This window comes from Thamnophis sirtalis, unplaced genomic scaffold (genome assembly GCF_051295495.1).
Source record: "Thamnophis sirtalis isolate CommonGarterSnake01/CBP01778 unplaced genomic scaffold, rThaSir2_p1.2 scaffold_4, whole genome shotgun sequence".
In the NCBI taxonomy this organism is placed as follows: domain Eukaryota; kingdom Metazoa; phylum Chordata; class Lepidosauria; order Squamata; family Natricidae; genus Thamnophis; species Thamnophis sirtalis.
The window spans coordinates 105,843,817-105,856,777 of record NW_028261384.1 but is presented as its reverse complement, the minus strand read 5'-3'; the positions used below and the strand labels follow the sequence as shown (position 1 = coordinate 105,856,777).

Here is a 12,961-nt window from a genome sequence, read left to right as displayed (position 1 = left end):
ATCCTGTACTAGGAATATTTATGGTCTATTTTTATCTGTTCATTTGGACTACAAACTAGATTTCTAATACTGTAATCCTTTTTATTTACACCAGGGATGGGTGGCATGTTGGAGGCCACACCATTTTCCCATTAACATTTCAGGAACCAAAAAGGTGAATGAGTCTGGGACACCTCTCCCCCCACATCTTCTACCTTAAATGTGCTTGAGTGTTCTCTTTCATTCTTGTACATCCATTCTGTTGTATGCTTTTGTACATACAATGTGGGATTGCTGAAGAGAACAGAAAGCTTTTAACCTGATCCTCCTGCTTCCTTCCGTCACTTCCCAACCGTAGGATCACCATGTTCTCTACTGCTAATAGCTGTTAACAAAACAGCTATTTTTCCTGCAAGTATTCAGAGGTGAATGCAAATAATCATCTTCCATGAATCCATGAGGGCTCCAGGAAGCAGTGATTTGTTCCTCTGCTACCTACCTGACAGCTGATCATTTGGTTAGCAAAGGAATGTGAGTAGAGCTCCATGATAGCTAGGAGCCACTCACTACTTTTACTAAACAATGGTTGAGACAAACAGCATTGTTTGTTTGGCCCCTAATTTAATTTTAGACAGATTTTTTTTAAACTTATCCAGATCTTGAATATATACTTTTTCCTTCAACATTTAAAACATATCAATAGGACTTGGGGGTTCTAATAATTATAAATAATAACAGATCACATGGGGGTGAAGTCTGCTTACTTCAGCATAGACTTAAATGTTTACACGGAGAAAAGGAGCTAAAGTTCTATAGATTCTGTTAAGTAGCAGCTTAAAAAAGGAGGAATGATGATTAAAGCACCGGCTATCATGTCCTCTTTTATGATGACTTTCCTCCTTTTTTCCTAACTCTTTTTTTCAGATAAATTAGATGAGATTCTGGCAGCAGCTCAACAGACAATTAGTGTTGGGGATGGGTGTGGAAGTGGAGGGCTTCCTTCCTTGGGGAAGACACGGGGCACTACGAAGAATTATTTCTCCTCTGAGGTAAGATGGACACTCCAGCAGTACACTATGGAGGATACCCAGTTTTTACTAGGCCATGAGGTGTTGTCCATTGGAGGGTGGTGGGTGGTGGAAATGGTTATACACATTTTGAAAATGGTTTAGAAGGTCGCTTTATATTTAAGCAGCACATCTTTAATATAATTTAATGCCGCAGACTCTTAGGTTTGTGTAGAAGCTGAAAACAGCTGTGCCTGCTTAAATGAAGAGGAGAAAGTTATTTGTACATGTGAGGGCCAAAGCAGTCCTGAATCATATTTCAAACATTTAATTATCTACTGGCTGTCTTACTCAAGAACATGGACCTGAAGAAGATGAGATCTCGTGTTGCATGGTTTTTATTTTTTATTGCTTTGAAATTCTGCTGTGATGAGTGAAAGAAATAGAGTTAAGGCATATTATCTTTAATGCAGTTGCTAATATTTTTCTTTTCTTCAGAGCAAAGGTTTAAACTTCAAATCAAACACTTGGGTTTTTTAATATGTTTTTAATATAACATAGACAACAGCCCTCTGAGACTTGAGGGGACTGTCAGTTTGCTCCTTAGGCATTTTTTCTTCCAATACTCACACTTTTATTTGGCAGCGCTACCGCCTACTACTTCCTGTTCTGCTGATCCCACAGTTCCTTTTCTACCATGGCTTGTCCCCTCTTTCTTCTCCTTTTGTCAATATCTTGATTAAAAATCAAGAGCAGAAGGCGTGCACCATGTTAGAAATATATCTTCAACTTATAAGCTCCAGGCACTGAACCATCAAGTAATATCTCTTGAGGGCACTCAACCAAAGGAAGTGTTGTGTGACAACAGGGCAGACCTGTGATTTCTCAACTTGGCTTCTTAGGTATGTACCCATAAAGATTAGTTCAGCTTGCTGACACTTATTTTGAGAAGTGCTTTCTTTAAAATGTTTTGCTGTAGCAGTTTTTTTCAAGAAACTGTTCTCTACTTTCTGAGCATTGAGATTTATATGTATATGCCTTAGTACATAGATATGCATACACTGACATTATGCGGCAAATCAGTGTCAGTTCTTATCGACAGTATAGATAATTTTTCTCCATAACAATGTAATTCTAACCTGTTTTTTTATGTCTTGCAAAAATGCATCCATTTCCACTGTCATTAATTCCATCCACTTTGCTGCTGGCTATCTATTTCTTCTTTTTTCCTTCCACCTTTCCCAGCATTAGAGCCTTCTCCAGGGAACTAGAACTTTACATAATATGTTTGAAATAGAATGATTTGGGCCTGGTGGTTTGTGCCTCGAGTGAGAATACTGGGTTGATTTGCTTGATGATCTATTTGTCTTGACTTCTTGGCAGTCCATAGTGTTATCTCCAGTAGCAAATTTCAAAAAGACTTTCTGTCCTCTTTCTTCAAAGGCCAATTTTTGCATCTATAGAGTATCATAGGAAATATCATGGCTTGCATCATGCTGATCTTTCCATAGGTGTAGACATATCAAATCATTTAAATATATTTTCCTATACACATGTAATAGTGGGTAAATAATTCCTCAAACTAAATGCACCAGGCAACTGAATAAAGCTTTGTGGATTCATGCCAAAGAGCAACAGAAGGTCTGCCTATTGCCATCCACTGTCATTATTGCTTGAATACCCTTGGAAGCAGCATCTGATTACTTCCTGCTACTTAATGCTTATTGTACATTCTTTATTTGCAAATGCTATGATGTCATTGGGTCTCTGAAAAGGTATTTAGGATCTATGCTGGGTTGAAGAAACCTTGGCTAGACTCCATTGAACATAGAATTTGGTAATAGCAATAGCAGTAGACTTATATACCGCTTCATAGGCCTTTTCAGGCCTCTCTAAGCGGTTTACAGAGAGTCAGCATATTGCCCCCAACAATCTGGGTCCTCATTTTACCCACCTCGGAAGGATGGAAGGCTGAGTCAACCCTGAGCCGGTGAGATTTGAACCGCTGACCTGCTGAGCTAGCAGTAGCCTGCAGTGCTGCATTTAAACACTGCGCCACCTTGGCTCTTGGTAGGATGTCAGGATTTGTTGCCTTGTCTTAAAGAACAGTTTGTATTTCTAACATGGATTACTTCAGATGTTGAATTGATTATATTTGGAAAGGTGTGCGAGAAATTGCTGTTAGAGAGTCAGAGGTTACCATATTTTTCAGTCTATAAGATGCACCTTTTTGTCTCCCAAAAGGGAGTGAAAATGTCTGTGCGTCTTATAGACCAAATATTCCCGAAGACCCGGCCATCTGCTTGCCATTTTTTGGGCTCTGCATACCCTATTTTCAGGCCTTTTGGGAGGGCCGTTTTGGGGACTTTTTTCGGGCCACTTTTTTCGGCTTTTTTCAGGCCATTTTTCAGGCTTTTTTGGCCTATTTTTTATTTTAAAACAGCCTGAAAAAAGCCTCAAAAACAGGGCTGAAAATGCAGTGCGCAGAGGCCAAAAACCTTTTGTTTTTGTCTTCTAAATTTAGGTGCGTCCTATAATCAGGTGCATTTTATAATCTGAAAAATACGGTAAAGCATGTCAGTCCATGTTGTACAATATCTGTAAGAACAAAGGGGGGTGGGGAGCATTGAAAAAGATAAGGCTCATTGCTTTTAATTGTTCAAGTCCAAAACCTTGTTTATCTGAAAGTATTTCAACTTGGGGCTTCTGTTAGCCATCTAGATTATGCCAAAAAGGTACCAAAATCCCCTTTAATTTTAGAAAGAGATTGTTTGGTTTCGAAGGTAATGCAGCTGTATTCATGAGGAAATTGTGAGGTCTAGTTCAGTTCTCCAAATTAGAATCTCTTTTAGATGGAAGATTGACTATTACACACACACACACACACACACACACACACACACAGAGAGAGAAATTGAATTCAGTAACTGTTAGCATGTTTAACTATCTTTGTTGCAGAGAACCTGAGTTCAGATCTCTGTTCAATCACAAGATGTATTTGGTGACTGAACCTCTGTTACTCACATTCTCTTGGTCAAGTCTGCTTCAACAACCTACTGTAATAATAAGAGAGAAGGAGAACCATATATAAAACTCTTGACATCTTGGAATGGATGCTATAAATATGTAAATTAGTTGTTAATATTAGTAAGCAATGCTAATAAAGTAAGAATCGTTGACATATTATTTGAAAGCATTTATTGCAATTATTTTATATTGGGGATGCATAAGAAAACATTGCACTATATTCATTCTCCTAATGACAATCCTTTGATTGAAGATTTTAGCCATTGTTTCCAAGTGGGCTTTACTACTCTTCTTTTCTTGTTTTTTGAGACTGACATCCAGGGAGCGGGCAAGGTTACGTCTGCAACATTGGCCAATTGAATTCAACACTAGTAAAAGAAATTATGAACATGGTGTAACCTAATTCCCATAAATATTTTATCATTTCATCTTACCAGTTCTTGGCTTTCTTTTCTCTTGTTTTCTTTTCTTTCAGCCCAGTTTTGAACAACATCGTCTTGGTCAGGCCAGTTATGAGCGTCCATCATACTTACCGAGTAGCCATCCCCCTGGCATGATGCTTCGCCAGAAATCTATTGGTGAGATTGGGTCTAGAGGGTGTGAAATAGGAGTGGCATTTGAGCCTGGAAAAGAAATTTAAGAAGACCTCTAAGGTCTTTTCGCCTGCCACAGACACCCTGGTCTTTCTCCCTTTCCAATTTGTCTGATTTAACAGTATTTCATTTGCTGCCAATTTCCTGGAACTTCCTTTTCGGGGAGCGGTTGGTGGGGGGAGGTTTAGTAGCCAGAGTCCTCTCAGTGTGGAGGACAGATTGCCTGACATTCTTCCCCTTGTAATGAGTGGGCTTATTTGTACTGAGCTGTGTGCTTATTAGGCCTTGCAGGAACCTAGAACTCAGGAAATTAGTCTCTTCCTAAAGGTTTGGTGTCCATGGAGCCCTCTCAGACAGAAGCTAGACCATATGACACTGGTTTTGATAATGAAAGAAATCTGTGGTCACTGGCCTTGCAGGAACAGTGCTTTCTAGAAGATCAGCAGTTCCAACTTCATTAAGTTAGTAGTCATTTTCCTCAGAAACACTGATAACACTAACACTTTTTTTTTTCGTATGGGCCTATGGATTCATGCACGGTGTACATAGATAATCCATATGTGTAAGTTGTGCATATGTTTAACAGAGGCCCATCAGCCAATTCCCATCTGTGGCCATAGTGAACCAAAAAATATGCTGCTGCTCCAGTCCAATGAAGCAATGCCATTTATCATGTGGTGGGTTGGTGTTTTATGGCTTGGGGACAATAACAGTCAATAAAAGAAAATATCCTTATGAGATTAAAGGTAAAGGTTCCCCTTGCACATATGTGCCAGTCGTTTCCGACCCGAAGAGCCGGCGCTGTCCGAAGATGTCTCCGTGGTTCATGTGGCCGGCATGAGTAAATACCGAAGGTCCACAGAACACTGTTACTTTCCCACCCAAGGTGGTCCCTACTTTTCTACTTGCATTATTTACGGGCTTTCGAACGACTAAGTTGGCAGAAGCTGGGACAAGTAACGGGAGCTCACTCCGTTACACAGTGCTAGGGATTAAAACTGCCGACCTTTCTGATCGACAAGCTCAGCGTCTTAGCCACTGAACTGAGCCACCACGTCCCTTTCCTATGAGATTAGGTTATAGTAAATATGAAATACGCCAACATCACTATATGCCAAATAAATAAGGAAGAGCTGAGAAAGAAGGGAAGAATAATCTCTGCTAACTGGATGTGGTGATGCTTACCTTCCTTACCTCCACAGGAGCAGCTGAGGATGAGAAGCCCTACCTCGCTCCCCCTGCTATGAAATTCAGCCGCAGCCTTTCGGTCCCTGGTTCCGAAGACATTCCCCCACCTCCAACCACCTCCCCTCCTGATCCACCTTACAGCAGTACGTCGCCCTCTGCATCTGGCCGAGTTACTCCTTCAGCCCGTTCAACCTTCAATCCCAGCACTGAGGCCAAACTGTATTCCACTTCTCTTCATCAGGACCCACCATATGAGCCACCTTCTCGTGTCCGTGACAAAATGTCTCTTTACCGCCAAGAGTCTGAGCAAGGAGCTGAAGGGTCCACAGCACGTGGGTGGAGGGGCCACACCCCTGACCTGCGATATTATAATTTGCCCCCTCGGGCAACCAGCACCGCCATGTATGTACCCACCAAGCCCATGCGCCGCAAAGGTCCATTGGTCAAGCAGACCAAAGTGGAGGATGAGCAGCGCCAGCAGCAGGGTACCCCCTCTTCCCAGATGCAAGCATCGTCTTTACCATCTCAGTCATCCACACAGTCTGAAAAAAGCTCCATCCCAATACCCACCATCATAATTAAAGCTCCTTCAACCAGCAGCAGTGGGCGTAGTAGCCAGGGAAGCAGCATGGAGGCAGAGACCCAACCTGAGCCTGTGGTGCCTGTCCCATCACTGCAGCTGCATAACAGCATGGATTTCACCAGTCAGTTTGGGGCTGCCCTAGTTGGGGCAGCCCGACGAGACCGTGAATGGTACAGTGAGGCTCGTCGCAAGTCTGCTCTCTTTCTCTCCACTGAGCAACCAGATGACGAGTCTCAGCAGATGCCTGTCCCCCGTCTCCGCCATTCCAAATCCATTGATGAAGGTATGTTTTCCAGTGAGCCATACATTCAGTTGAACATGGCTTCTGGCTTTGGCAGTAGCAGTGGTGGTGGGAGCAGCCCTAGCTATCTTCAGTCTCGCAGCGCTAAAACATATGGAGCCAGCACTACCAGTGCCTTCACTTCTGTGTGTTCAAGTTTCTTGCCCCAACTCCAGACCCATTCAACTCCTCTCATTCACCCACTGACTGGCAAGATTTTAGATCCTGGATCCCCCTTGGGACTTGCATTAGTCGCACGTGAGCGGGCTCTAAAGGAGTCCCAGTCTCAACAAGAGAGCCGAGAAGAGAGGCACTCGCGCCCATCCTCTCCCCGGTTTGGGGAGACTCCTAAAACTCCCGAGTCTCCCAGCAGTTCCATCTTGCGCCTCTGGGAGACATCAGAGCAGCAGACTCATCACCAACTGCCTGCATCATCCCGGAAGGAGCAGGAAGGCCACCAACCTGAGCATCAGCCCTCTCCCATTTCAGCTAGAACAACTTCTTGGGAAAAACGGCCTGAAGAAGGAGAGAAGCTGGAGCTACATGTGCGTTTTGTGGAGAACTGCCGCCCAACAGAGGAGGAGGAGGAGGAGGAAGAGGAGGAGGAGAGCAGCCAGGAGAGTGGGAAAGTTGAAATGGCCGCTCCCCCAATGGAGCGAGCATCAGAAGAGAATGGACTTCCACTGTTGGTGCTGCCCCCACCTGCCCCTTCCATTGATGTGGATGATGAATTTGTCTTCTCAGAGCCACTTCCTCCACCCATCGAGTTCTCCAATAGCTTTGATAAACCTGAGTCTCCCCCCAAAGCTGCTAGTGAACTGCCCCCAGCAGTAGCCCCTCCAGCCGCTCCACCTGCCCCTGCCACCTTAGATTCTACAGCATCCAGCCTGACCTCCTATGACAGTGAGGTGGCCACCTTAACCCAAGCTGGTACAGCAGAAACCAAGGAATCTCCTCATGTTAACTTTTCTTCCGTTGTCTCATCCATTGCCATCCCAGCAGCAGAAGCACCTGAAGCAGTAACTGACTCGGGAATTGAAGAGGTGGACAGTCGGAGTAGCAGTGATCATCACTTAGAGACCATCAGCAGTGTCTCAACGCTGTCCAGCATGTCTGGGGAAGGCACGGAACTCTTGGACACTTACATCACCTACTTGGACGGTCAGGCTTTTGGGGGGAGCAGCAGCGGTGGTGGTGGAGTAAGTGGCGGCAGTGGTGGCGGCAGCATAGAGAAGAATCCACTGCAGACCAAACTACGCTCCCGGCCATTTCCAGGCCGCTTGCCAGTGGCTACCCCTACCAGCTCCACCATTTCAGTTTCGGCATGTTCTGAAAACATGTTTGCCCTCACACCTGCTCCTCCATACCACCAGCAGCCAGCAGCTGTTGATCCTGGCAAGGAGCTGCCGCAGAAATCTCCACTGCCGTGGGAAGAGCCTAAGGCATCGGCCATGTCCACCGTGAAAGCTAGCATCATTAGTGAGCTGAGCACCAAGCTGCAGCAGATGGGCGGGGTTTCGTGGTCACGACCACCTGATTCTGTGGCTCCCTTTGGTTCCGAGAGACCCAGCTCCCTGCAGAGGCAAAGGTATTAGTCGACTGGAGCAGGAGGAGGAGGAGGAACAGGAAGCAGGAAGCCAGCCCTGTGCATGCTGCATCTCGTGTTTCAGTTGGGTTTGTCTCCTTTTCTCATTCTCCCGTCAGTGCTTGCTTGGTTATGATTTATGTTGTTTTCTGTTTGCTTTTTTTGACTACCATTACATCATTTGATATGCTGGCAGCACAAGGCAAGGTTGTGCCACATGCAAAGCAATTCATACTTCATGTCCAAATAGCAGTGCATACTTAACGGTACCTTGTACATACGTTTGCTGTACAATTCTGGCTTACAGCTATGTGCACAAGCTGAACAGTTTGTGCATTCTTCTGATTGCTCTTATGCACAGGCAGTATAGATTTCAAGTTCACATGGCCATTCTGTGCACAATCAAGCACTCATGTCCAAAATGGCTTGATTACAAATGCATGCATGTATTTATAAAGTTCCCCCCTATATGTATGTGTTCACAGCTTTTTTATTGATATGTATGTGTTCACAGCTTTTAATTGTCTGCACATGGACATATTTAGACAAAGGTGTCTTCTGACTAAGGATTTCACTCATATGTTAGGTTTTGGGATTTGCAATGTGCTAATCTACAGATAATGAAGACACAAACTCTATGGCATACCCTTAAAAAGAGCTCTAGGTGTGTGGCATAAAAAGACCTCTAGGTATGAACAAATGTGCCAAAAATCTTGTAATTAAATAGAAATCATTTTTGTATGTGCATACTTTTAAAAAGGTACAATTAATTCCATGGTTCAGACATTTACATTAGTGAATGGATAATCACTTGATCAACCTGATTGTATGACCCTTTTTTTTCCAGCAATCTTTAAATGAATGTGGTTGTTAAGCCAACCCATTGTTCACAATGGGCATTTTTTGCCAGAAGTAAATGCTGTGGCAAAAAGTAAATAAATCATAAAATCATATGACCGTTAGATGCTACAAACAGCTTTAAATGCAGGCCACTTGTCAAGTGCCCAAAATTCAATCATGTTTCTACAGGGAAGTGGGGGGTGGATATCAGAACTTAACACTGGGTCATAAATCCTTTTTGGGGGGAGGGGTTCCCATCCTAATGTCAAACAATTGCTAAGTGAGGACTACCTATAACTCCTTTTGTAGATTTCTTGTGAAAATCACTTTGTGTCGAAGATATAAATGGAAAATATGCTTGGGATTCTCATTTTAAAGGCAGCCTCCTCGTGCCACCATAACCTTATGATAATGTGCAAATTCCTGGTTTCTTGAAAGACTGGTCAGGTATGCCAGAATGTTCAGCTTCTTGAGCACCAAAACTGAAAGTAATCCATTGTCTAACAAATCACCTCTTTTTTCTGCATATATGTAACTTAGACAACATATTGCGATTCTAATCAGCCATATGCGTAGCTGCATTAGTTGTAGTGAATCAGAAGATATCTGGGCTGTGTGCTACAAACAAATATTTGCATGCATGTGTCAATAGCGTCAAAGTTTCCCACTTGGAAGTGAAAGTCTGTATCAGAAGATGATTTCCAGCATAGTGGTTTTGACATTTGTTTGGGAGGAATATTAATTTGTAAAAACAGAAATATATCTAGCTCAGCTGGTGGAATGGAGTTCAGTTAAGTTGTGAAGTTCAAGTTCAACTCCAAAAATTCTGGAAGTCCACCTATCTTAAAGTTGCCAAGATTGGGAAATGCTGTTAGATAGGATATGAGGATACTATCTCTCCCCATTTCTGTTCCGCAGTAATCGATATTTAGTGCTGTTTAGCCAGTGTGACTCCTAGCCTTTTCTAACCTTATATTTTGGTGATTTGCCTAATAACCTTTAAGGCAATCCAAATCGATATCTTTTGTTGTAGTGGAGTTTCACAAGTTAACCAAACTCCATTCCACTATACATGCCTGCTGAATCCTCATGTGCTTGCCTTGAAACTTGCATTGCAAAGGATTATAAAGTGTACTTCCATCAATTCCAGGTCTGAATTGGGCCAAATATTTCCATCAGATCCAACTCAGTGTTTCATGCAAGATATTTTACTTTCGCCTTCTTCTTTACTTGGACTGCTCAGTCATCCCAATAGTCCACAGCAAAGGGTGGAGGAGAAGAGAGGTACTTCTGTAGTCTCAATCAGCCTAACATCTGGGGGAGCCAAAGAGGAGAATTATATTGTGCATAAACACAAAAGAAAAGTTGAATGGATTTAGGAAAAAAAACATTTTTTAAAAAAATTATCAACTCTAGGTTCTGAACTGAAACTAAAGCTTAGGGGAAGACGAATAAGGTGCAAGCCAACATAACATGTTTGAGTTGAAGGATTCCTAGGAAGAAAGGTGGGGCCCAGCCTGAAAGTACCTGATATAGTGCCTCCAACTTCCAAGGAAGGATGATAACAGTTGTTGACCTAGACTGGTAGAAGATAGCAGGCTTTCATTCTTTCCTGCACAGCCTCAGAGTCATAAATCCTAATGAATTTTGGAAGGTCAAATTCTTGACCTTTTTTGTTTTTAGAAAAGGAATGGGTAATGGAAGAGATCCAGTAACCAATTTTTCTATATAGACGCTTGCCGATTATGGGCTTATCCTTAAATCTTTGTTCTTTCCTTCGTATCATGGAATTTCCCAACTCTAATTCATCTCTTCTATTATTAAAGCTGCTTGTGACTTTTTCTACTCATTTAAAGTAGGTGCTATTGTGCTGTAGGCCAGTGTTCCTCAACTATGGCAGCTTTCAGATATATGGACTTTAACTCCCAGGATTCCCTGGGTAATGTAGCTGGCTGAAGAATTCTGAGAGTTGGAAGTCCACATATCGGAAAGCTGCCATAGTTGAGAAACACTGCTGTAGATACTGCATGCATCCATACACCTATCAACGCACATGATTGATGTAGACAATGGGGATCTGTAGCATCTCTCCTTTTCATTCAACACAATTATATCATAAAATCTCATTTGCTCCATTATTTCATTCATCCACAATCAACTCAGTGGTGGGAAAATACGATGAAATTCCTCCAATGCCACACTTATTTTCTGTATCACAGTTGAGGCATGCTTGGTATGAGTTTCTTGCCTCAACTAATTCCTTTTCCATTGTAATGGTATTCTTTAATCCATCAAGGACTATAAAGCACTTATTCCAGTAATATACGATCATGTTACATTTTCTTTGCAGCAGTGCTCTGTATCTGCCACTGATTCCAGATTTTCCCACAGATTTCTCCCAAGTTTAGCAACAAGGAAGGGTTTCTTCATAATGCCACCCTTCAGGTGTGTTGGAATTTGATTCCTAGAATTCCTAACCAATCAACTTGAGATTTCTTCAGTAGTAATTCCAACATTGGAACTGAGTGCCCCATCTTTGAGATAATATTATTTTAAAAAGATTAATATTAATAGATCTATTACTGTTATTGAATATTAATGCATTTAAACATTATGACTACTATAACCTGAAGTCTATCTTGGAGAAATATGTTAGTAAAAGTTCATAGAAGTAAATTAATTGGAAGGTTCAGCTAGACTAAGGATTCCTAGTCTCTTCCAACAGGGAACATAGTAGATGATAATTATCTTACCTTCCTTGTCTTTTCTCCCTGCAGGCTCCCAGATGAGACATCCCCATCATTGATTTCCTCCAAGCCTGTAAGCAGTCTTTTCCACAACTGGCCTAAGTCCCCCCAGGGCAAGCATCCCAAAAGTGTGGACTTTGACATCCGTCCTGCTCTGCGACGGGCCCCGAGTCCAGCTGCCCTGCCCAGTGAGCACAAGATTAGCCCCACCCCAAGGCCTTCCTCTCTTCCCATCCTGCCTTCTGTGCCCATCTATACTGGCGTCTTTGACCTCCGTGGTTCACCCACATCTGGGGGTGAACATCCCTTCCCTAGCTTCCCTTCAGGCAGCCGTTCTCTGTCCCCTACCCACTTCCTGCCTCCAGCCACGGACAAGCCGTTTGGCTCCAAGCCACTGCCTTTCTGGACTAAATACGATGTGGCTGATTGGCTGGAGTATCTGAAGCTGGGGGAACACCGCGATCGATTCCTGGACAACGAAATCGATGGATCTCATCTGCCTTCGCTCACTAAGGAAGATTTCATTGACCTGGGCGTGACGCGAGTTGGGCATCGCATGAACATCGCCCGTGCCCTCAAGTTCTTTCTGGAGAGGTGATGGGGGAAATTGCCCTGCCCCGGGGTGCCTCTTGCCTGAATGTACAATGGACCTCCACCATGGGGAGAACAAAGAGGTGGAGGGATTGCAGCTGCGGGGCCGGGCACAGGGAAAGCGGTGAAGAGAGACCCTGTGGGGGTGAGGGTAGAGTGGGGGATCTTGGAGAAGCTCACCAAAGCCTGCCTGGGCACCCTCATGGGTGTGCACTTTTCTCTGTTGCGTTGCCATGTAGCAATTTATCCATTTCATATATCCAGCCCAACAGCACTGACATGAGTGTATGAACCCTTAACCTGTGTATCATCACTTCCCAGGTGTGTATGTATGTGTTTATAGTTGTACACATAGACCTGCTCTTCATTCTCCATTAGCATATCCTCCACTTTGCCAATCAGATGGCTGGTACTAGCCATCCAGTAGTGCAACAGCTTCTACCTGCGCCCATTCCTCATCCTTTCTGTTGTTGCTGATGGCCCTTACGTAGCAACTGCTATTTGCACATCTATTCATTCAGCCATGTAACAGCTTGCTCTG

General features: G+C 43.3%; 1 protein-coding gene across 1 annotated transcript in view; it reads left to right on the top strand.

Moving 5' to 3' along the window:
- The window catches only part of SHANK1 (SH3 and multiple ankyrin repeat domains 1), a 98,596-nt gene extending 86,169 nt beyond the window's left edge, over nucleotides 1–12,427 (top strand). The window contains exons 20-23 of the mRNA XM_087713687.1: nucleotides 904–1,028; nucleotides 4,489–4,591; nucleotides 5,809–8,245; nucleotides 11,860–12,427. Of these exons, the coding sequence (XP_087569813.1) occupies nucleotides 904–1,028; nucleotides 4,489–4,591; nucleotides 5,809–8,245; nucleotides 11,860–12,427 (3,233 nt within the window). The remainder of the gene's footprint in view (nucleotides 1–903; nucleotides 1,029–4,488; nucleotides 4,592–5,808; nucleotides 8,246–11,859) is intronic.
- The last annotated feature ends 534 nt before the right edge of the window (nucleotides 12,428–12,961 follow it).